Source organism: Lepus europaeus, chromosome 10 (assembly GCF_033115175.1).
Source record: "Lepus europaeus isolate LE1 chromosome 10, mLepTim1.pri, whole genome shotgun sequence".
In the NCBI taxonomy this organism is placed as follows: domain Eukaryota; kingdom Metazoa; phylum Chordata; class Mammalia; order Lagomorpha; family Leporidae; genus Lepus; species Lepus europaeus.
This window is the reverse complement of record NC_084836.1, coordinates 65,543,613-65,567,529: the sequence shown is the minus strand read 5'-3', so window position 1 is coordinate 65,567,529 and position 23,917 is coordinate 65,543,613. Positions and strand designations below refer to the sequence as shown.

The window sequence follows — 23,917 nt, the reverse complement described above, 5'->3', positions numbered from 1 at the left end:
AAAATGATGCATGAAAGAACATCCACAATTGATAGGAATTATATGCCACTATGGTTTTAGTGATTTTCTGATTAATTTTAAATTTACTTTTTATGAGTGAAGTTTAGCATCTCATCTGATTATTGTTTATAGCCCTAGCTTATTTTCCTGCTGAACTGTGGTCTCTTTATTTTTTAAGCTCTTCATTTGATGGAAAATTAAGCCTTTAATGATAATGTAATTTAGAAACATTCTATCTCAAAAACTAATGAAGGAAATATTAAGCTGAAAAAATCTGTGGAAAATAGAATTAAAAGACCGTTTTTTGTTGCAAAGCATTTTTGAAATCCATGCATAGAGAGGTCTTTAAAAAGTTGCTTGAAACTGCAAAGTATGAAAAACTTCTGCATGGATTTCTGCACTAAAATAAACTTAACTATGATTTCTCTTTCATGAAGTGTCTTCCTAAATTGTATAGTATGTTCTAGAACCATTTTATTGAGCCCTATCTCTGTGAGTGTGAATTAATGTATTTGACTTCAGTTGTTTTTTCCATAAATTAAGAGCTTTACTCTTATTTACAACGAAGACAACTCACATTGTATTATTTCTTTGATAGCAAAATCATTTATTTTAATGGCCATCGTTGACAGAATATATACTAGAAATAAAAATAATCATCTCTATTATGAAACTGATGTATAGGGATTAAGTCATAAATTTCCATCGATAAGGCTTTAAGTTTTTAAACAAAACAAGAGCTAAAACTAAAAATTAGTGTTCTAAAATCACAGTCATAGAAACTGGAAAGCAATATCTTGGTAACCAAGCTATGAACATAATTCATAAATACTACGTAGGAATCCATAAGTGAAAGACGTATTGCACTTAACAGAAAACTGGATTCTGTGTAGAGGTTTATGTAAAGTCACTGAAGAGTGGAATTTTAACACTAGCATGTCGTATACATTTCCTTTCCAGTGGAGAATGTGTACAATTTTTTGGCTTTCAGAGAAATGATTGGATACTGAAAAAATGCTTACATGGAAAAAGGTCCCTTGTTTCACCTCATTGGAGCTATGAATGCCAATATTTAACTCCCAATCCTTTGCACTTCATTTATTCTTTCTTGTTTTGTTTTTCCCTAATAGATTTTATTGAAAGAAAAAAATCAGTATGAGAAATCACACAAAAATTAAAGAGTTTGTGCTCTTGGGCATATCAGACAGCCCAGAACTTCAGATTGTGATTTTTATCTTTTTATTTTTAACTTATCTATTAAGTGTCACTGGGAACCTAACCATTATCATTCTCACCTTGATAGACTCACGTTTAAACACTCCTATGTATTACTTCCTCCGGAACTTCTCCTTCATAGAAATCACATTCACCAGTGTATCCATTCCCAGATTTCTGGGATCAATCGTTACCAAAGTCAAAACCATTGCCTATAACAATTGCTTGGCTCAATTGTTTTTCTTCATCTGCCTGGGGGTATCTGAATTTTTTCTTCTAACCGCCATGTCCTACGACCGGTACGTTGCCATCTGCAAGCCTCTCCATTACACCGCTATCATGAATAAGAAAATCTGTTCCCTCCTCGTCTTCAGTTCATGGCTGGGAGGATTTCTGACGATCTTCCCTCCGCTTATGCTTGTCCTCAAGTTAGATTTCTGTGCTTCCAATGTCATCGACCACTTTTCCTGTGACTACTTCCCTATTTTACAACTCTCCTGCACAGACACCTGGCTCTTGGAGATGCTTGGCTTCTACTTTGCTTTTGTCACTCTGCTGTGCACCCTGGCATTAGTGATTCTGTCCTACGGATGCATCATTAGCACCATTCTGAGAATCCCATCTGCCAGTCAGAGGAAAAAGGCTTTCTCCACCTGCTCCTCTCACTTGATCGTCATCTCCATTTCTTACGGAAGCTGCATTTTCATGTACGTCAAGCCTTCGGCAAAGGAAAGAGCATCATTGACCAAAGGCGTGGCCGTTCTGAACACTTCAATTGCTCCTATGTTGAACCCTTTTATTTACACCCTGAGGAACCAGCAAGTAAAAGAAGCTTTCAAAAACTTGATACATAAAGTAGTGTTTTATGGAAACAAATGAAATTAGAAAAATGAGTGTCATCGTGGAGTTTCAAAACAGACAAATAGTTACGTCCATCTCACGGCTACTTGCAATGTGGAGCTCATTGGCTTCTGCTTTCTTATGAACCTGAAAGTAACTATGTTGTGTCTTCTTTTAAAATTATCTGTAGGTGTAATCACGGATTTACCATTCTAAATCGAAAACAATGGCTATGGAACATAAATCAATTTGTTGATTGTGTTGGATAATAGAAATATCTTATGTCATAATGACTTAAAGAGTTAAACAGTTTTAACCCATTGTGCCACAGCAGCGGCCCCTCTTAATCACAGTTTTAATAAGCTTCATCAACAATTTTTTTAAAAAACTTATATGAAATAAAGTAAATACCTCCAATAAACATATTTTTGAATTTTTAAGTATGTATTTAATTAAAAGACAGAGATACAGAGAAAGAGGAAGAGACAGAGACAGGGAGATCTATCCACAGGTTCACCCCCACATCCCCCCCACCTCACACCCCCCGCCAAATATCAGCTAGACTGGACCAGGCTTAAGCCAGGAACCATGAACATTCCTCCGTGGGTGGCAGGGGACAAGGTGCTTAAGCAATTACCTGCCACCTCCAAAGGTGCATTTTAGTCAGAAGCCCGAATGAGAAGAGAAGGCTGGACATGACCACAAGCACCTCACGTGGGCTGCTGGAACCCAGGAGGCCACTTAACACTTCTGTGCCACAGTGCTGGCCCTTAACAAGTAAAGATATTTTTCTTATTACCTATACTATATATTCAGTTCTTCTTACTCAGCCGATGGGCTTGATTCCCCTCTCACAAGCAATTTGAAGTTCACTGGGTTTTCTATTGTGTACTTACCATGAATGCAAGTGCTATGCCTGGTTTTATGTGCTCTTGTTTATCTGTATTTGTTTTCAAAAATACATGACTACCATTACTCTTCTGAAACATGGGAGACTGATAGGAATTTCTTAATAACAGCTTCCCTGCAGAAAAGCACATGTACCTTATGTGAATAACCAGAGCCATGTGATAAAATGGACACGATTATCTTTTATACATATGTAAATATATGCTAATAAAATATAAGTAGTGCACCTGAGGTCATTGAGATTCAGTCTTCAATATGATAGCCAGAGTTTAAGGACAAAAACACAAGCAATCAACCAAAAAAAAACCCATTAATCTTGGATGATGTTTTTTAACTTTTATTTAATAAATATAAATTTCAAAAGTACAACTTTTAGATTATAGCAGTTTTTCCCCCCATAACCACCCTCCCACCCACAAGCCATCCCATCTCCTACTCCCTCTCCCACCCCATTCTTCAGTAAGATTCATTTTTAATTATCTTTATATACAGAAGATCAACTTAGTATATACTAAGTAAAGATTTCAACAGATTGCACCCACACAGACACACAAAGTATAAAGCACTGTTTGAAGACTAGTTTTGGAGTTAATTTGCATAGTACAACACATGAAAGACAGAGATCCTACATGGGGAGTAAGTGCACAGTGACTCCTGTTGTTGATTTAACAATTGACACTCTTATTTATGACGTCAGTAATCACCCAAGGCTCTTGTCATGAGCTGCCAAGGCTATGGAAGCCTCTTGAGTTCACAAACTCCAACCTAATTTAGAAAAGGCCATCATCAAAGTGGAAGTTCTCTCCTCCCTTCCTAGAAAGGCACCTCCTTCCTTGATGGCCTGTTCTTTCCACTGGGATCTCACTCACAAAGACCTTTCATTTAGGTCATTTTTTTGCCAGAGTCTCTTGGCTTTCCATGCCTGAGAAACTCTCATGGGCTTTTTAGCCATATCCGAATGCCTTAAGGGCTGATTCTGAGGCCATAGTTCTTTGCTTGATTTTTATACATAGTGGACACTGTAAGAATTTGGAATGTTTGAGTAGCTTTTACTAAGAAACTGCATGATTTTATTGACTTCATTTCAGCCACATTACTTCATCGAGCTTGACTATATTATTACAGTCTTGTCAGGGAAGGCACTGACTCCTAATATACTTGGCATATAAATTATAACACTAGGGGTTGGTGCTGTGGCGTAGCAGGTAAAGCCGCCGACTACAGTGCCGGCATCCCATATAGGTGTTGGTTGGAGTCTTGGCTGTTCCACTTCCAATCTAGTTCTCTGCTATGGCCTAGGAAAGCAGCAGAAGACAGCCCAACTCTTTGGGCCCCTGCACCACATGGAAGACCCAGAAGAAACTCTGGCTCTTGGCTTTGGATTGGCACAGCTCCAGGATTGAAGTCAACTGGGGAGTGAAACAGTGGATGGAAGACCTCTCTCATGTCTCTACTGACATGAGTATCTATTGATATTACTACTTAGGAGATTATTAGATGTGATTTCATGAACAATATTTTCTCTTGGTTTTGTTTCCAAACACCTTGGCATGAATGATGATAATTTAACCTACCCATTGTTATTAAAATGAATAAATATGTCCCTCATATTTCTCCTGGGAAAGTCACAATAAACAATGACAAAAACAGTAAAAAAATTTTACTTTTTTGAACATTTATTTATTTGAAAGTCAGAGTTGTACATTGAGAGAGGAGAGGCAGAGAGAGAGAGAGAGAGAGATCTTCCATCTGCTGGTTCACTCCCCAATTGGCCACAACAGCCAGAGCTGAGCCCATCCAAAGCCAGGAGTGAGGAGCTTCTTCCAGGTCTCCATGTGGGTGCAGGGGCCCATGGACTTGAACCATCTTCTACTGCTTTCTCAGGCCATAGCAGAGAGCTGGATCTGAAGTGGAGCAGCCACCTCTCAAATCGGTGGCCAGATGGGATGCTGGCGCTTCAGGCCAGGACGTTAACCCACGGCACTACAGCACCGGCCAATAATATCAATTAAAAAAAAAAAAACTCTTCCAGATGTAAATGGATTCTCATGAGTAATCTTTGCATCATCCATACTGACCAACATTCTTAAAGAAATTTTTGTATCATGGCCCTGAGTCAGGTCTGTGTAAGAGTGCCAGAAATGTATTGTTGTTTAATTATGAAGTTAAAGCAAATATTTCATGTAATATTTAGAATTTAAATGTTTATCCTTATTCCAATATTTTAGAAGAATAATACAGAAATTTTATCTTGAGATTGAAAACAAATGTTGTCTATTTGCTGAGAGAACACCTTGTGATGTAAAAGAATTATGCATAAGCTGTTCTTTTAATGAGTAACAAACTCTGATATGGTAAGAGTGATGTTGCTAGAGCTGGAGTAAAGTGAATTAAGAGGTTGAATTGTAAAGAACTTCAAGGAAAGTAATTTACTTATTTATTTTTAAGGACTTATTTATTCAAAAGATATAGTTTACAAAGACAGAGAAAAACAGAGGGAGGGAGAGAGAGAGAGAGAGAGAGAGAGAGAGAGAGAGAGAGAGAGAATCTTCCACAAGCTGGTTTATTCCCCAAATGGACAGGATGGCCAGAGTTGGGTTGGGCTGAAACCAGGAGCCAGGAGCTTCTTCTGGGTCTCCCACATGGTGCAGTGGTCCAAGGATTTAGACCATCTTCCATCCATGGTTTTCCCAGGCACATGTGCAGGGAGCTAAATAGAAAGTGGAACAGCCACTACACTAACTGACATCCTTATGGGATACTGACATGGCAGATGGTGGCTTTACCTCCTGGGCTTAATAAGGGGAATTAGATCCAAGCATATAAACATATTTTATAATGAAATTAATGCAGAATAATATATCTCATAACACCTAAGTAATCCAAGCTAGAATATAACATTAATAAAATAAGAATCAGAGAACTGTTCCTAGTGACTGCATGTGATACAACAAATTAAGTACTATTTAAATAAACAAGTGTCTCTCTTTTTGTAAAGAGTTATTTATGTATGTATGTATGTATTGAAAAGCAGAGTGACAGAGAGAAAGGGAGAGACAAAGAGATATCTTCCATCTCTGGTTCACTCTCCAATGCCCATGTCAACCAGGGCTGGGTCAGGATGAAGCCAGGAACTGGGAACTCCATCTGAGTCTCCAGTGCAGGTGGCAGGGAACCATGTAATTGGGACATCATCCACTGCCTTCCCAGGCACATCAGCTGAAAGCTGCATCAGCAGCAGAGCAGCTAGAACTCAACCAACACTCTACTTGTTACACAGGTGTCCTAAGGGCTGACTTACCCCACCGTGCCACAATGCCCACCCGGACAAATGTGTCTTTAAAACCAACTTTAATTACATGATGCACTGGATTATTGTAAAATAGCTTTGATCAGATGCTGTCTGAAACTTTGGAAAGACACAGTAACAGAGTAGTTTACAAAGTATGTCAGCACAGTCTCAGTTTGGGACTGATGAGTATGAGGTTCTTAGGGAATTTGCACACTGGATTTTATACCTAGTGTTGTTGTGGAAATAAGGATGGGGCGATTTGGAGTGGCACTGCAATGTACCAATTCCCAGTGTTAGAGGCGTCAGTTTTTTCACAAGTACTACAGACTTTATGATGACTTTTAGGAAGGTTACACCAAAAAGTAGTGGAGAAACAAACTGGTCTTGGATAGTAATATTGAGATGCTATAGATATTTAAACTGCCTCAAATGCCCTGATCAAATTCTGGCTGAAGATGGGAGAAGTTGCACATGGGTATGTGACTGTGTGTGTGTGTGTGTGTTAGTGGTGGTGGTGGTGACAGACGGAAACTGGCTGAGAGCACAAAATGGAGATACTGGCACCATGTAGAAAGGTAGGAGAACAAAGCTAATTTCATCTGACTACATTCTAACATGTGCTGGCCAAACAGGTAATTCCTACCCTATTTTGCTGTTGTTCTTATGTGACTCTTGGTCTTAATCTATTGATTACTGTTGATTCTAGACCAAATCTTTCACACATAGCATGTTCTTAATTCCAAGGGTTTTCCATTCATTGGTTAGAGACCATTTTCTCCAGAGTCAAACCCTAAACAGCTTTCACCAAATGTTAAACATTTTTATAACTGCATCAGATATATTAATTTATTAAGTTCTCACAATGATCCAGTGAGATAGACTTGTGTACAGGGGAGGCAACTGTGAATTGATGGATGAACAAAGCAATCACAGAATATTCAGTGATTTTCAGGCTTAGTAAGTGGATTCAAAGCCAGATTTTCTCACTCTTTCCTATGGATGGATCCATGGCAATATCACTGAACCTTATTAAACAAAGATAAAAATTAAACTTTACTACTTAGAATAATGAAAATGAGCATTTCATTTTGTTCTAGGATGATTCTTTATCATTCTAGCTAATTGGGGGGCTATCTCAAACATGACCATACATTAAAATACTATTTATACTATCTGTTACTTTAACTAGAAAGCAGAGTGGTTTGCATAGGAGGAAAGATCATGACAATGACATAGGCAGGTTGAAATTCCGTGATATCTTGCAAAGATTTCACACGCAATGGCCCTAGGTTTTCAGCCCTTCCAGTTAACATAATTTCTACTCCTTTCTCTTCTAACCCTGACATTCAAAGTGTCTCATGGCAGTGGCTTCAGGACTTGTGACCTCCATGAGACAGAGTAGGAGTTGGAAAAGCTAAATGTGATAAATGTTGATAGACAGCGAAAGACAAACCAGTCCCTAAAATAATAAGACATCTCTCCCATTTTTTGAATTCTTCATGAAATGCAACTTTTGTAAAGGGAAACTTGTGTTACACATCAAGAAATGACCCAAAGGTGATTCTCATTGGTAGGAGACTTGGTGATGTGTCTATGAGGCAACGGATCTTACTTAGAATCAGCAAAGTCTGGGTAAAAATCCCTGCCTTCAAAGTGTTCTACATGCTTCAAGTTGTATGACACCGTGCTATTTCTTAACTTGCCACAACTATAGAGTTTTCAGCTGTAAAACAGAGGAAAATGAAGCCTGTGCGGTTGTGATCATGTGGCTTTAAATTTCTCCTGAAGGTGGCAATGGCATACTATTTCAGCATACATGACTGTCTACTGATCTACAGCTCAATGTTCTTGTGCTTTCCCTTAGAGTCCTGGCAGGAGGAAAATTCAGCCACTGGAGAATGAGAAACCTTACCACCGTCACAGAGTTTATCCTCCTGGGACTGTCAGATGACCCAAAGCTGCAAGTGGTCATCTTTGTCTTTCTTTTCATCACCTACATGCTCAGCATCATGGGGAACCTGACCATCATCACCCTCACCCTGCTGGATTCCCACCTGCACACCCCCATGTATTTCTTCCTCAGGAATTTCTCCAAACAAATATTATTTTGTTATGTAAATTTTATTTTTATGTATATGGTGTGCTCTTAATTATTGTATAAAAATATATATCATATTTATTGTGTATTAAAATTTCTAATATATAAAATGTGTTACTAGCTTTTTTTTAATTATTAAACTTTTATTTAATGAATATAAATTTCCAAAGTACAGCTTATGGGTTACAATGGCTTCCCCCCTCCCAAAACTTCCCTCCCACCCACAACCCTCCCCTTTCCCGCTCCCTCTCCCCTTCCAATCACATCAAGATTCATTTTCAATTCTCTTTATATACAGAAGATCAGTTTAGTATATATTAGGTAAAGATTTCAACAGTTTGCCCCCATATAGCAACACAAAGTGAAAAAAAAATACTGTTGGAGTACTAGTTATAGCATTAAATAAGAGTGTACAGCACATTAAAGATAGAGATCCTACATAATATTTTTTTAAAAAATTAATTTCTATGCCATTTCCAATTTAACACCAGGTTTTTTTTTTCATTTCCAATTATCTTTATATACAGAAGATCAATTCAGTATATAATTAGTAAAGATCTCATCAGTTTGTACCCACACAGAAACACAAAGTGTAAAAATACTGTTTCAGTACTAGTTATAGAATCACTGCACATTGGACAACACATTAAGGACAGATCCCACATGGGGTGTAAGTACACAGTGACTTCTGTTGTTGATATAACAATTTGACACTCCTGTTCATGGCGTCAGTAATCTCCCTAGGCTCTAGTCATGAGTTGCCAGGGCTATGGAAGCCTTTAGAGTTCGCTGACTTTGATCTTATTCCGATAGGGTCATAGTCAAAGTGGAAGTTCTCTCCTCCCTTCAGAGAAAGGTACCTCCTTCTTTGATGGCCCCGTTCTTTCCACTGGGATCTCACTCACAGAGATCTTTCTTTTAGGTCTTCTTCTTCTTTTTTTTTTTTTCTTTTCCATGGTATCTTGGCTTTCCATGCCTACAATACTCTCATGGGCTCTTCAGCCAGATCCGAATGCCTTAAGGGCTGATTCTGAGGCCAGAGTGTTGTTTAGGACATCTGCCATTCTATGAGTCTGCTGTGTATCCCACTTCCCGTATTGAATCTTTCTCTCCCTTTTTGATTCTATCAGTTAGTATTAGCAGACACTTGTCTTGTTTGTGTGATCCCTTTGACTCTTAGACCTATCAGAGCCATCAATTGTGAGCTGAAATTGATCACTTGGACTAGTGAGATGGCATTGGTACATGCCACCTTGATGGGATTGTATTGGAATCCCCTGGCACATTTCTAACTCCACCATTTGGGGCAAGTCCGATTGAGCATGTCCCAAATTGTACATCTCCTCCCTCTCTTTTTCCACTCTTAAATTTAATAGGGATCATTTTTCAGTTACAATTTAAACACCTAAGAATAATTGTGTGATAATTACAGAGTTCAACCACTAGTACTAGAACGACAACTACGACAACAACAACAAATACTAAAAAGGATAAAGTGTTACATTGTACATCAACAGTCAGGATAAGAGCTGATCAGGTCATTGTTTCTCATAGTGTCCATTTCACTTCAACAGGTTTCCCCTTTGGTGCTCAGTTGTCGCCGATCAGGGAAAACAAATGATATTTGTCTCTTTGGGACTGGCTTAATTCACTCAGCATGATGTTTTCCAGATCCCTCCATCTTGTTGCAAATGACTGGGTTTCATTGTTCCTTACTGCTGTATAGTATTCCATGGAGTACATGTCCCATAATTTCTTTATCCAGTCTACTGTTGATGGGCATTTGGGTTGGTTCCAGGTCTTAACTATTGTGAATTGAGCTGCAATAAACATTAGAAGTCGGAGGTCCATCCATGTCTCCCACATTGGTAGCAGGATCCCAGATACTAAGACTATATCTCACTGCTTTTCCAGGCGTATCAGCAGAGAGCTGAGAGGAAGCAGAGTGTCTGGAACTTGAACCAGTGCGCATATAGATGCCAGCATCACAGGCAAATGACTTAACCCATTATTGCACAATGCCAGTCCCTGTTTTTACAATTGTGTATCTATTTTTACCTTTTTACAAATATTTTTATTGTCAAAATATGTGTATTTGGCAAATGTAAGGAACAGTAGAGATAATAGTTGTAATCCATTAGCCAGAATTTCATATAAATTAAACCTCTTCTTTTTCTGGTTTTTATAATTGAATGTTGAAGAGATAATAAGTAGATTAAAGGTCAAAATGAACAAGATTCTGGACAAAATTTAAATTCCAGTTACATACCACAATTTTTAATGAGAATTACATTAGTTCACCTCTATAACAGCATATTCTGAAGTTGTGAGCAGAGTGTGTGCTATAAAAGTTAACTTTTTACTTAACATTATGGAATAACCTTTTGTTTCTCATACCTCAGCACCTAACAAAACTTAAGAATAAACAGCAAAAAATATATGTAGAAAAACTGGTATTTCAAAAAGAGAATTAAAAACCAATTCCATTTAAGTCCTGGTTGTGTAAGAAAGCAGATTATGTAACTTCTTATTACTCATGATATATTTTTTATTTTTTTTATTTTCTGACAGGCAGAGTTAGACAGTGAGAGAGAGAGAGAGAGACAGAGAGAAAGGTCTTCCTTTTTCTGATGGTTCACCCCCTAAGTGGCCGCTACGGCCAGCGCACTGCGCCTATCCAAAGCCAGGAGCCAGGTGCTTCTCCTGGTCTCCCATCGGGTGCAGGGCCCAAGGACCTGGGCCATCTTCCACTGCATTCCCAAGCCACAGCAGAGAGCTGACCTGTAAGAGGAGCAATTGGGACTAGAACCTGGGGTGCCAGTGCCGCAGGCAGAGGATTAGCCTAGTGAGCCGTGGCCCCGGCATAGTCATGATATATTAAAGAAGCTTCAAATACTATGTAATTGTGTTTAACAGAAGTAAATATTTTGTAGAAGACAACCTTTTAGGTCCTCAGAGGAAACAAAGATGAATGGAGCCGGCTCAAGGGAGAGCCCCTATAGGGAAATCCAATGATCGCTTACAGAAATCCCTCCTGTCTATAAACCATAGAGACGCAGCCCAGGATTTTTCTTACTCTCAGGAGACTCAATCATTTGAGGTCAAAGCAGGTAGATGTGGACTATTTGAGAAGTGAGTACAACCATTGAGGAGCCAGATCCTGATTTAAGCCGCTGTCCTCATACTGTACACTATTGCCACCTCTTTCTCTCTCTAGATAATACTTTCTTGAAGGTCTACCTTGATCAAATTATCGAAAAAGAGTGTAGTCTGTTTCCACATATTCTGAAGGTTTCTGACTTTCTATGTTTCTTCCTGACATCAGTCATTCATAAAGTAGAGATAAATAAAGCCAAATTTGGTTAGCATGTACTTTGCTAGTGTCAGGCTAGGAAGTAATGATTTCTCAATCCTTTTCTCACAGTGGAAACTTGTCTCCAACATGGAGGAGGAGAGGACTTTCAGGTTTTAGCTGACCGAATCCAGCATGAGTTGAATAATTGGGGGTTAACTGACTCGGTGAAGATAGAGGAGAGAGGTTTTTCGTATACACTTCTAGATATCCTTATGGATAAGTGGGTCCACAAGGATGACTGGTCTCCAGTAGGACAAAATTACTGGGGAATAAAAGAGTTCCCCATAAAGAGAAGCGGATCAGGAAGAACGATGTCTGAACAGAAAGCACACTTTGGTGCCATCTGAATGGCGGAGCTGCTGAAATCTAAGGCAAGTAGCTGCTTTTCCTACTTGTGCTCAGAGCCAAATGAAAGACAAATAAATACCACTGTCCCCTCAAACTCAAAAATAAAAATGTCTAACACATTTCTAGCCAGTCATAGAAGACATCATACATTAAAGATTTTTTTTGGAATTACAAGAGAAACCCAGAGTCAACAAATATGTTCACTATTCATTAAATGCAATAATTGTTATTTATCTTATAGTAAACATAACATATACAGTATGTACTCACATCATCTGTACTATTAGATTCAAATAGTAACACTAAAAATAATAAATTAAGTGTAAAATAAAAATATACTTTATTCACTAAGATAATCATTAATTAGTTTCTTTCATCACAAAAGAGTAATGAACTGTTTAGTTTTCTTATTTTCAGTTTTCTTTTGATGGAATTAATTTTATCTATTTTTTATTTTAGGGGATAATATTCTCTAATGTTTACATTAGGAAAAAGAAAATGCATAATTCATATGATGGTTTCAATAAAAAGAGGTAGTGATGTTTTACACGCATTAGATATGTAGGATGAGTTATTGATTTTGTCTAACATCTCTCAGTGATGTGGTTTATTGTGTGAAGATTTTCTAACTTCTCTTGATAGACTTAAAATAAGAAAACTGGCAGGTAAGCCATTCTCACGGATATGGATGCAACAAAATGCAAAGAAGGTAGTGAAAGTGAAATGGTTGTGCCCTGCAGAAGATATTCCAGAGCTGTGTCACTGATGGTGATACTGGTTATGAGGAATGACATCCTTAATCTCTTCCAGTTCATTGTTCCCTGTAAATATCGTTGGTAGAAGATAAAAGGACAGAGAGACACAGAGAGAGAGAGGCGAGGGAGACAGCAAGAGGAGAGGGGGATGAATCACACAGCGATCACAGAGTTTGTCCTCCTCGGTCTTTCTGATGACCCCAAACTTCAGATCATGATTTTCATCTTTTTGTTGATCACATATCTATTAAGCGTCATGGGAAACCTGACCATCATCACCCTAACTCTGGTGGACTCCCATCTGCAGACACCCATGTATTTCTTCCTCAGGAACTTCTCTTTCTTGGAAATCTCATTCACAACTGTATGTATCCCTAGGTTTCTGGGGGCAATTATCACCAAGGACAAAACCATTTCCTATAACAACTGTGCGGCCCAACTCTTTTTCATCATGTTCATGGGTGTGATGGAGTTTTACATCCTAACCGCCATGTCCTATGACCGCTACGTGGCCATCTGCAGACCCCTGCACTACACGACCATCATGAACAGGAGACTCTGCACCCTGCTGGTGCTGTGCACCTGGGTCGGTGGCTTCCTGACCATCTCCCCTCCCGTTATGCTTCTGCTGCAGCTGGATTACTGTGCTTCCAACGTCATTGATCACTTTGCCTGCGACTACTTTCCCCTCTTACAACTGTCCTGCTCAGACACCTGGTTCCTGGAAGTAATGGGCTTTTACTTTGCCTTGGTTACTCTGCTCTTCACTTTGGCATTGGTGATTTTATCATACATGTACATCATCAGGACCATCCTGAGAATTCCATCTGCCAGTCAGAGAAAAAAGGCTTTCTCCACTTGCTCCTCTCACATGATTGTCATTTCCATTTCTTACGGAAGCTGTATATTCATGTACGCTAACCCCTCTGCAAAGGAAAAGGCATCATTGACCAAAGGAGTAGCTATTCTCAACACCTCTGTTGCCCCCATGCTGAACCCATTCATTTACACTCTAAGGAACCAGCAAGTCAAGCAAGCCTTCAAAAACGTGGTGCAGAAAGTAGTATTTTCCACAAGCAAATGACATGTTTTGTCAAAGAAAAAAGACACAATAAAAAGCAATGAAGTCAAATCATGAAATTCCTAAGTATCTGTAGAAATAGCTTTCTTCTCGTACAGTTTCTTTGTACATCACATTATGGTTAATTAGAGATTTTCCCAGTTCATATCATCACCTTCTATACCCAAGTTTCTCCAATGCATTGTTTGCTGGCAGTTGTATTTTAAAAAATACAGAATTTATTTCTCTTATGTAATTTTCTGGAGTTGATATGCATTTCTTCAAGACATCCTTTATGTTATAACACAGTAAAATAGTCTTTATTTTTAGATTACTCCTTCAAAGACATATACTTTATCTCGTTGTAGTATTTTACATGATTTACTCTGTGCTTCCGAGATGAGTATTGATATCGTAATAGCAATTGCAGATTCTTCATTTTCTCTGTGACTGCTCAGTTATAATTCCATATCGTTGTTACATCCCTTGACGTAATGTATCCCATTGCATATCATCTTGAATGCAGAACTCTATATTTTGTGAATTTCAGCATGACACTTTTATTTTTTCTGTAAATTTTTTTCACTTAAAATAAAAACAAAATGAAGTCATAATATAATTAATTTAATCATATCAGCATCAATTAAATAACAAATCTTCTGGCTTGAGGAATAAGTCACACTGTATTGTTACAGAATTTCAACTGCAAATGTTTATTTTTTTAACTGATTTTAATTAGACAGCTTTAAGTTTAACACACTCTCTCCCTGAATTTCTAGACTGCCATAACTAGCTAAATGAAATACAAAAAAAATTTCAAATATTTGTAAAAAAAATTTCAAATATTTGTACAATAAAAATGTACAGCCTTTAATATAAATAAGAATATTTGGTCAATACAGCTCAACTATCAGCTGCTGAGACCTGGAAGTCAAAGCATTTTAATAAGAGAAATTTGAGTGGTGATGTTCCTCTGAGAAATCTACCCTTCAGATTGTTGTGGCACCTTAAAGATTAAGACACGCCCTGTGGTTTGTGTCTCTCACATAGGCAAAGTCTCCGATAGATAGATACACCCTTAATAACCCTCTTTTACTTAGTGCTTAAAAATGTCAGACATATTACTAAGCACATAAGCTTAATTATTTTTATACACCTTGAGATACAAGTAGTAACAATGTTGAGAGTTGTTAATGCTGTTCCACAAATAATATTACTAGATTTTATGCTTTTAAACTGAACTGCAATGCCCAAAAAAAACTGTGATTCTGATCCTACTCAGTGAATACAAATCTTCTCCCTAAATATCATATTTTGTTTGTATAGCTTTAGCAAAAGAAAAATAAACTTCCTGTCTATAAACTTGACTGTTTGTTCAAATATTCAAATTGGTTGCTGGATTCATATTTAAAATTACCTAATATGTTGTAACAAAAACAAAATAAGTTTCTTGACCATCAGTAAGAACTTTAGAAAATTAAATGCACTAGCTTTTCAAAGCTAATACAAAAGTAATATTATTTGGTTATTGTGAAATCAATTACAAAATACACAGAGACTATTTTTAAGCCAAGAAATAGCCTAAAAGTCTTTGGTATGAAAGGCTTAGATTTTGTTGGAAGTCTATAGCCCATGTGGACTCTCAGGAGCCTAGGTCGTTTGCCTGGTAAACGCGCGTTCATCAAGTTGCCAATGAACTCTTTGGATGAGATTACATATTAACAGTAAGGAGAAAAAAAAAAACTAAAACAAAAACAAAACAGTAAGGAGAAGGGTGCTCCTCCAAGGCGTGTTGAGCCAGCGTGTCTTCTTCCCCACTTATCTGGGTATAGACAAATGTAATTTGTTACACAACCAGGAATCAAGACTGAATGAAGTCCCAGTTGCCATGCTTGTCTCACTCTCATGGGTGCATTTTTTACTGCAACAGAGTGAGTTCCTTTTGGAACAAGATGAATCGCTGTCTGGATAAATTCTGCATCCTTCAGGACATTATGTTTTGGGGCCAGCTATGAATTGGATGACTTCCATAGTGGCTTTACCTGTTTGCATTCCCACCAACAGTGGATTCGTGTGCCTTTTTCCCCACATCCTCACCAGCATCTGCTGTTAGTTGGTTTCTGTATGTAAGCCATTCTAACTGTGGTGAGGAGAAACCTCATTGTGGTTTTTATTTGCATTTCCCTGATGGCTAGTGATCCTGAGCATTTTTTCATGTGTCTGTTGGCCATTTGGATTTCCTCTTTTGAAAAATGTCTATTGAGGTCCTTGGCCCATCTCTTAAGTGAGTTGTTTGTTTTGTTGTTGTGAAGTTTCTTGATCTCTTTGTAGATTCTGGTTATTAATCCTTTCAGTAAAGTTTCATAGTTTGCAAATATTTTCACCCATTCTGTCGGTTGAGAGGGAATTCGATTTACTGACTAAGGGGAACAGCCCTTCCTCAAAAGTCACATTGATATCAGCAGCCGAATCCACTATAGAAAAGATCAACACCCAGTTGTCAAATTAAAAACCTTTAGGGCCAGTGCCGCGGCTCAATAGGCTAATCCTCCACCTTACGGCACTGGCACACCAGGTTCTAGTCCCGGTCAGGGCGGTGGATTCTGTCCTGGTTGCCCCTCTTCCAGGCCAGCTCTCTGCTGTGGCCAGGGAGTGCAGTGGAGGATGGCCCAGGTGCTTGGGCCCTGCACCCCATGGGAGACCAGGAGAAGCACCTGGCTCCTGGCTTTGGATCAGCATGGTGCGCCGGCTGCAGCGTGTCGGCCACAGCCGCCATTGGAGGGTGAACCAATGGCAAAAAGAAAGACTTTTCTCTCTGTCTCTCTCTCTCACTGTCCACTCTTCCTGTCTAAAAAAAATAAACACTTTAGATATGACCCTCAAGTGCCTTTTTTGCCATCATCATATCTACCCTCAAGGTCCCCTGAGGAGTTATTTGGCAACAACACAGACCACTTTTTTGGCCATACATAGCCTGAAGCGAGTGTCGAAAAATAGTTAGCAAAGTAGATGCCATCCTTATGATGGGACTTAAATTCAGATATTATGCCAATAAGATATTTAATGCAGAATCAGACATAGTGGTCCTACCTCTATCCCAATTAGAACTGTCCACATTGATGCAGAATAGCACGCTCTTTCAAACTTTAATGATAAATTCTGCAGGACAGGTTGACAATCACCTGCCAGCAGACAGACTACTCCAAACCTTACAAACCTTGGAAATAGACTATCCAAAACATGCTTTCCCTGCTAATCAACCTATACCCATGGCACTGTGTGCGTTTACGGATGCCAAGTCACTGTTTGGAATAGTGATCAAATTCTCAACAGAAAAAGATAAGATCCATGTAGAACCTTACAGGATCTGCCGTTGGGAGAAATAAGGGCAATAGTCAAGGTTCTACTCCTTAGCCAGGGTGGGCTGGCAAGTATATTTTCGGACAGCAAATACAAGTACAGGTAGCAAAGAGGTTCCCTTTTGCAGTCTTTATCCCAACCAATAAGCCAATTGACCAGATGTTCACAACACTTAAAGAGCTAACTGAGAATAGAAAACACCCATGGTATATATCACACGTAAGATCACATACTGGGTTACCTGGCTTTATTTTCCAAGGCAATGAAAATGTTAATCGTCTTATCTCCTGCAACACAGCTTCCATCAGACACCTAGAACAAGCCCATATTCTACACCAAAAATTTCATATGTCAGCAAGCAACATAAAATTGCTTTTCCCAGCGCTAACAATGAGCCAATGCAATCACCTAGTGCACTCTTGCAAGAATTGTGCCCCCTTCACCCCATTAGGCCCACTGCAACAGGCAGGAGTGAACCTGTGAGGCCTTGCTCCTAATAAGCTCTGGCAAGTGGAAGTCACCCACATTAACTCCTTTGGTAATTTTAAGTTTGTCCATGTGGTGGTAGATACTTATTCAAAGGCTGTATTTGCAACAGCCCAATCTGGAGAAAAGGCTAGTAATGTGATAAAGGCGGTTAAGTCATCCATGCTGGTCCTCAGTGTTCCCTGGACCATAAAGACAGATAGGGAGCCAGCATATACATCACAGAAATTTAATTCCTTCCTGAGGTCCTGGAACATACAGTCTGTCACAGGTATCCCATACAACCCACAGGGACAGGCAATCATTGAAAGAACTCATAGGACAATTAAAGATCTCTTACAAAGACAGAAAAACAATCATATGCTCCCAGACCCACAGCTTGCTTTGACTGAAGTCCTTTTCACTATCAATTTTCTTACTTTTGATTCCCAAGGTGTCAGCCCAGCTTATAAACACTGGGGATCCTTTCCATCTCAGACCCCAGCCCCTATGGTTAGGTGGAAAGACTCCCTGACAGGAGAATGGAAGGGACCATACCCTCTGCTAACCAAGGACCGAGGATATGCTTGTGTCTTTCCAGAGAATACAGAACAGCTCATTTGGGTACCAGCCAGAAACATCAAGCCTGCAACTGTCAACCAGAACCAGCTGAACAAGACTGAGAGTCTGCCTTGTTAGTGGACAAACCTGCTACCAATTGTCAAGCACCTGCCCTATCATCCTACCCTGAGGAACTGCCCATAGCCACATCCACTACTGTTTTATACCCCTGCTTAACTCTGGTCAGCCTGGAATGGCCCACAGCCTGTGTGTGGTCAAGCCATTCCTGATTACCATTGTTCCTCATTCCTACCACCATCTGAGTGCACTCCTGTGGTCTCCCTTTTTAAGGGCTGGTTAGTCAATGATGGGTAAGATCCCCTGGGGGACAACCTAAGACAGGTACAATGTGTATGGAGACCACATGGAAACAGGGTCAACAATGGTATGGCCAAGAATCATGCCTCCCGTTGCTCAAAAAGAAACAAAAATAAGGAAATGTGGTGGAATGAGAAGGCCATGTCAAGATGGTCACTGGCAAGTGAGTGTCAGTTACTCAGGAATGGCATCAGATACCACATGGCCACGGAGCCTGCCTGGCAATGGGCTGTGATTGGATGGCTTTGAAACAACCTGGCAAAGGAGCCTGCCTGGCAACAGGCTGTGATTGTTTAGGGCATAAATCACCCCTTGACCAGATTGGCTGCCTCAGCTATGTAAGCTGCTGTACCAACTGAAATAAATGAGTCTGTGGGCTGCTCGCCTCTGGCCTGCTTTCACGCGACTCCTGGTGTATGTGTAGTAACTCCACACCTCTTGCCCCTGCCATGTTCCTCCTCTCAGAACGAATCCACAGCAACACCTCTGTCTTTGTTTTTGTTGTCCAAGATTGCTTTAGCTGTTCAAGTCTCCTGTGCCTCCATATGCATTTTAGTATCTTTTTTTCCAGATTTGAGAAGAATCTTTTTGGTATTTTGATTGGTATCACATTGAATCTATAAGTTGCTTTTGGAAGAATGGACATTTTGATGATATTGATTCTTCCGATTCATGAACATGGAAAATTTTTCCATTTTTTGGTATCCTCTTCTATTTCTTTCTTTAAGATTTTATAATTCTCATTGTAGAGATCTTTGACATCCTTGGTTAACTTTATTCCAAGGTATTTGACTGTTTTTATAGCTATTGTGAATGGGATTGATCTTAGAAGTTCTTTCTCAGCCATGGAAATGTCTGTGTATACAAAGGCTGTTGACTTTTGTGCATTGATTTTATATCCTGCTAGTTTGCCAAACTCTTCTATGAGTTCCAATAGTCTCTTAGTGGAGTTCTTTGGGTCCCCTAAATAAAGAATTATATCATCTGCAAAGAGGGATAGTTTGACTTCTTCCTTCCCAATTGGTATCCCTTTAATTTCTGTTTCTTGCCTAAAGACTCTGGCTACAACTTCCAGTACTATATTGAATAGCAATGGTGAGAGTGGGCATCCCTGTCTAGCACCAGATCTCAATGGAAATACTTCCAACTTTTCCCCATTCAATATGATGCTGGCCATGGGTTTTTCATAGATTGCCTTGATTGTTTTGAGGAATGTTCTTTCTATACCCAATTTGCTTAGAGTTTTCATCATGAAAGGGTGTTGTATTTTATCAAATGCTTTCTCTGCGTCTATTGAGATAATCATATGGTTTTTCTTCTGCAGTTTGTTAATGTCTATCACATTGATTGATTTGCAAATGTTGAACCACCACTGCATGCCAGGGATAAATCCCACTTGGTCTGGGTGGATGATTTTTCTGATGTAGTGTTGCTGTGATTGGATGGATGGCTTTGAAACCACCTGGCAAAGGAGTTTGCCTGGCAACAGGCTGTGATTTGTTGTTATCTTCGTTTGCTTCCAGAAAGTTTTTGATTTCTATTTTGATTTCTTCTATGACCTAGTGTTCATTCAGGAGCATGTTGTTCAGTCTCCATATATTTGCATATGCTCTAGGGATTCCTGAGTTGCTCATTTCCAGCTCATTCCATTGTGGTCAAAGAAGATTCATGGTATGATTTCGTTTCTTTTGAATTTGCTGAGACTTGCTTTACGGCCTAGTATGTGGTCAATCCTAGAGTAAGTGCCATGCACTGCTGAGAAGAATGTGTATTCTTCAACTGTAGGATGAAAAGTTCTGTAGATATCTGTTAGATCCATTTGGTCTATAGTGTCCATTAAATCTGCTGTTTCCTTGTTGATCTTCTGTCTGGTTGATCTGTCCATTGTTGAAAGTGGAGTCTTGAAGTCCTCCAATACTATTGTATTGGGGTCTAAGTCTCCCTTTAAGTCCCTTAACAACTCTTTTAAATAGGCTGGTGCCCTGTAATTTGGTGCATATATGTTTATAATAGTTACATCTTCCTGTTGAATTGATCCCTTAACCATTATATAGTGCTCCTCTTTGTCTCTCTTAACAGTTTTTGTGTTAAAGTCTATTTTGTCTGATATTAAGATGGCTACACCAGCTCTTTTTTTGTTTCTGTTCGCATGGAATATCTTTTTCCAATCTTTCACTTTCAGTCTGCATGCAGCTTTGTTGGAAAGATGTGCTTCTTGTAAGCAGCAAATAGATGGGTTTTGTTTTTTTAATCCATTGGGCCAGTCCGTGTCTTTTAACTGGAGAGTTGAGGCCATTTACATTAAGTGTGACTATTGATAAGTAGTGACTTTGCCCTGCCTTTTTTCCAATGATATTTCTAATATAGACTTTGAACTTCCTGTGATCTTTTGCTGAGAGATTTTCTTCCTTTACCTTATTTCTTATTGATGACTGTGTTTCTCTGTTTCTGTGAGTAACACAGCTTTAAGAATCTTTTGCAGGGCTGGACAAGTGGTGACAAATTTTTTCAATTCCTGTTTGCTATGGAAGGTCTTTATTTCACCTTCATTCACAAATGAGAGCTTTGCAGGATATAATATCTGGGATGGCAAGTTTTTCTCTTAGTACTTGGGCTATATCTCGCCATTCCCTCCTGGCCTGTAGGAATTGTGATGAGAAGTCTGCTGTGAGTCTAGTTGGAGATCCTCTGAAACCTATCTGGTGTTTCTCTCTTGCACATTTTAGAATCTTGTCTTTATATTTCACTGTGTTGAGTTTGATTACAATGTGTCCTGGCAAGGATCTTTTAAGGTCATGTTGATTGGGAGTTCTATGTGCTTCCTGTACTTGACTGTCTCTATCTTTCTCCAAACCTGGGAAGTTTTCTGCTAGTATCTCACTAAAAAGGCCTTTTAATCCTTTCTCTCTCTCCATGACTTCAGGAACTTCTAGAACCCAAATGCTGGGTTTTTTAATAGTATCCTCTAAATTCCCAACAATACTTTTTAGATTTCTAATTTCCTCTTCTTGTCTTTGGTTTGACTGTATACTTTCCTGTGCTCTGTCATCTAAGTCCAATATTCTCTCTTCTGCCTCACTGATTCTGTTTTTAATGCTCTCAACTGCATTTTTTATTTTTTCTATTGCATCCTTCATTTCATTTTGATTTCTCTTCAAAATCTCAATTTCATGTTCTATTGAATTCCTCATTTCATTTTGATTCCTCCTTGCGATTTTCTCTCATGTCCTGCATGGATTTCAGTAGTTCGCGTGTTTGTTTTTGATTACTTCTAAGTATTCTTATCATCAATTTTTTGAGTCCCATTTCTTCCACTTCTTCTATCTTTTAATCTTCTTAATCTTGTATTGAAGTGTCATGTTCTTTTGGGAACATCATGTTGTCTTCCTTATTCTTGTTTCTTGGATTGTTGCATTTGTTGTTCAGCATTGGGGAATTACTCAATAGTTTCTTCTTCTTCTTCTTCTTCTTCTTCTTCTTCTTCTTCTTCTTCTTCTTCTTCTTTTTTTCTGCTGTGTTGACTTTTATTGTTGTACTATGACTCTGTAGATAAGTGGACTGTCTGCTTTCAGTAAATCTCTAGAGGTTGTGGTGGGTGTAGCCAGAGAGCTCTGTTCAGTTTTTCAGGATTAAGGATGTGCCTAAGATGACACAGCCAGGTTTGGTGTGGTAAATCTACTCTCTCTCTCTCTATTCATTTTAATCAGAAGGGAAGTAATTCCACTCAGCTGAGCCCTTCTCCATGGCAATCAGTGCCTGAGTGCTAGCCCCAGTGGGTATAATATTTGTCTGCTTGTCTCGAGGATCACACAAATGATCTGTTCAGTCCTCAGTGTAAGTTCTGATTCCCCAGCACTGTTTCTCACCAGGTAGCCATCGACTGCCCAAGCTTGTGGCGTCTCCCAACAAGACTACTCAAAGTCTCAGCCACACCGTGAGTTCTCTCACACACTTTCAGTTTTTTTTTTTTCCACAGTCCCAGTTCAGAAGCTTCACACAGTAACAAGTTCCTAGCCACCTGTCATTTCTCCCCAACAGAGTCAGGAGTCTCAGCTGATTGCTGGGTGCAGACACGAGCTGGCACAAGGTGTTACGTATGTCCAAAATGGTGCCTGCTCTATTGGCTTGTATGCCTTTGTAAGGTGGTTGGAGAGAGAGAAATCTGTCTGTACTGTCCCTTTTATTGTTTCTCTCCTCTAGTTAGACTGGTGTATTTTCCCCCACGGAGCTTCAAGCCTCGTTCCCTCAAGGCTCTTCCTGCCTCTTTTTCACTGGTGTCTCAGGATACTGTGGTCTCTTCTGACTTCACTATCCAGGGCTGGTGCATAGGCTCTCCACTGCTGGAGTCCTGAGCCGTGGGCGCCCATGCCCTCCATGTAGTCTGCCATGTCCCTCTAATTACAGAAGAGTTTCCTCTGCCATTTTTTCCCCCTAACTCTTCCCTCAGATTACACTATCTCCACTTTTATTAAACTATCTTTTCCTGGACTACATCAGTAAGCTCCCTTGCTATCCCACCACCTTGGAGCCACTGGAAGTAAATATTTTGTAGAAGAGAACCTTTTAGGTCCTCAAAGGAAATAAAAAGATGAATGGAGATGGCTCAAGAGAGAACAGACCATCATAAAAATAATATAAAATAAATTAAAATAAAAAGAAGAAAAAATGCAGCATTTCAACTGTGATGCTTATTACCTGCTGAAATGCCCAGTTCATGCCATAAAGAGAATGTAATGCATCAAACACCATGGATAACTTACAACAGAGATAGAATGCTGGTTGCTGAGGAGGAGAGAACAAGATAGATAAAAGCCATATTTGTGGGTTCTATGAAGCAAATCACAAACAAGTTCTCCCTTTTTCTGATTATTTAGTCTTCAAGAAAGGAGACAGCATAGCAACTTTTGCCAATATGACATCCAAAAAACCTTTCTTACATCCTCAGGCAAATATAATAATACAAAGACTCAGTGCAAATTTTTTTTTAATTCAACCCTTCTTTTTAATAACAGATATAAAAATGATGCATGAGGGTACTTCCAAAATTGATAGGAATTATATGCCACTACGTTTTTAGTGATTTTCTGATTAATTTTAATTTTATTTTATATGAATGAAGTTGAACACCTCATCTGATTATTGTTTATAGCCCTAGCTTATTTTCTTGCTTAACTGTAGTCTTTTTATTTTTTAAGTTCTTCATTTAATGGAAAATTAAGCCCTTAATGATAATGTAATTTAGAAACATTCTATCTCAAAAACTAATGGGGACCGGCACGGT

At 39.0% G+C, this 23,917-nt stretch overlaps 2 protein-coding genes across 3 annotated transcripts; both read left to right on the top strand.

Moving 5' to 3' along the window:
• Positions 1-1,155: 1,155 nt before the first annotated feature.
• LOC133767704 (olfactory receptor 6C3-like) lies at positions 1,156-2,094 on the top strand. The gene has a single exon (XM_062202140.1). The coding sequence runs from the start codon at positions 1,156-1,158 to the stop codon at positions 2,092-2,094; it is 939 nt and encodes a 312-aa protein (XP_062058124.1).
• A 10,477-nt stretch (positions 2,095-12,571) lies between these two features.
• On the top strand, positions 12,572-13,896 carry LOC133767703 (olfactory receptor 6C3-like). 2 transcript variants are annotated; one of them, XM_062202138.1, is made up of 2 exons: positions 12,572-12,593; positions 12,974-13,896. In XM_062202138.1, the coding sequence occupies exons 1-2, from the start codon at positions 12,572-12,574 to the stop codon at positions 13,894-13,896; spliced, it is 945 nt and encodes a 314-aa protein (XP_062058122.1). The 2 variants fall into 2 exon arrangements, with proteins under 2 accessions (XP_062058122.1, XP_062058123.1); XM_062202139.1 differs by lacking the exon at positions 12,572-12,593 and having other exon boundaries at positions 12,961-13,896.
• Positions 13,897-23,917: the final 10,021 nt, after the last annotated feature.

What these genes read in the sequence shown, in the direction of transcription:
- LOC133767704 (XM_062202140.1), top strand. Translation starts at nt 1,156, where the DNA reads ATGAGAAATCACACAAAAATTAAAGAGTTTGTGCTCTTGGGCATATCA.
- LOC133767703 (XM_062202138.1), top strand. Translation starts at nt 12,572, where the DNA reads ATGGTTTCAATAAAAAGAGGTA. An exon ending in GGTTTCAATAAAAAGAGGTA is followed by an intron (nt 12,594 to 12,973) that starts GTGATGTTTTAC and finishes TGAATCACACAG; the next exon opens with CGATCACAGAGTTTGTCCTC.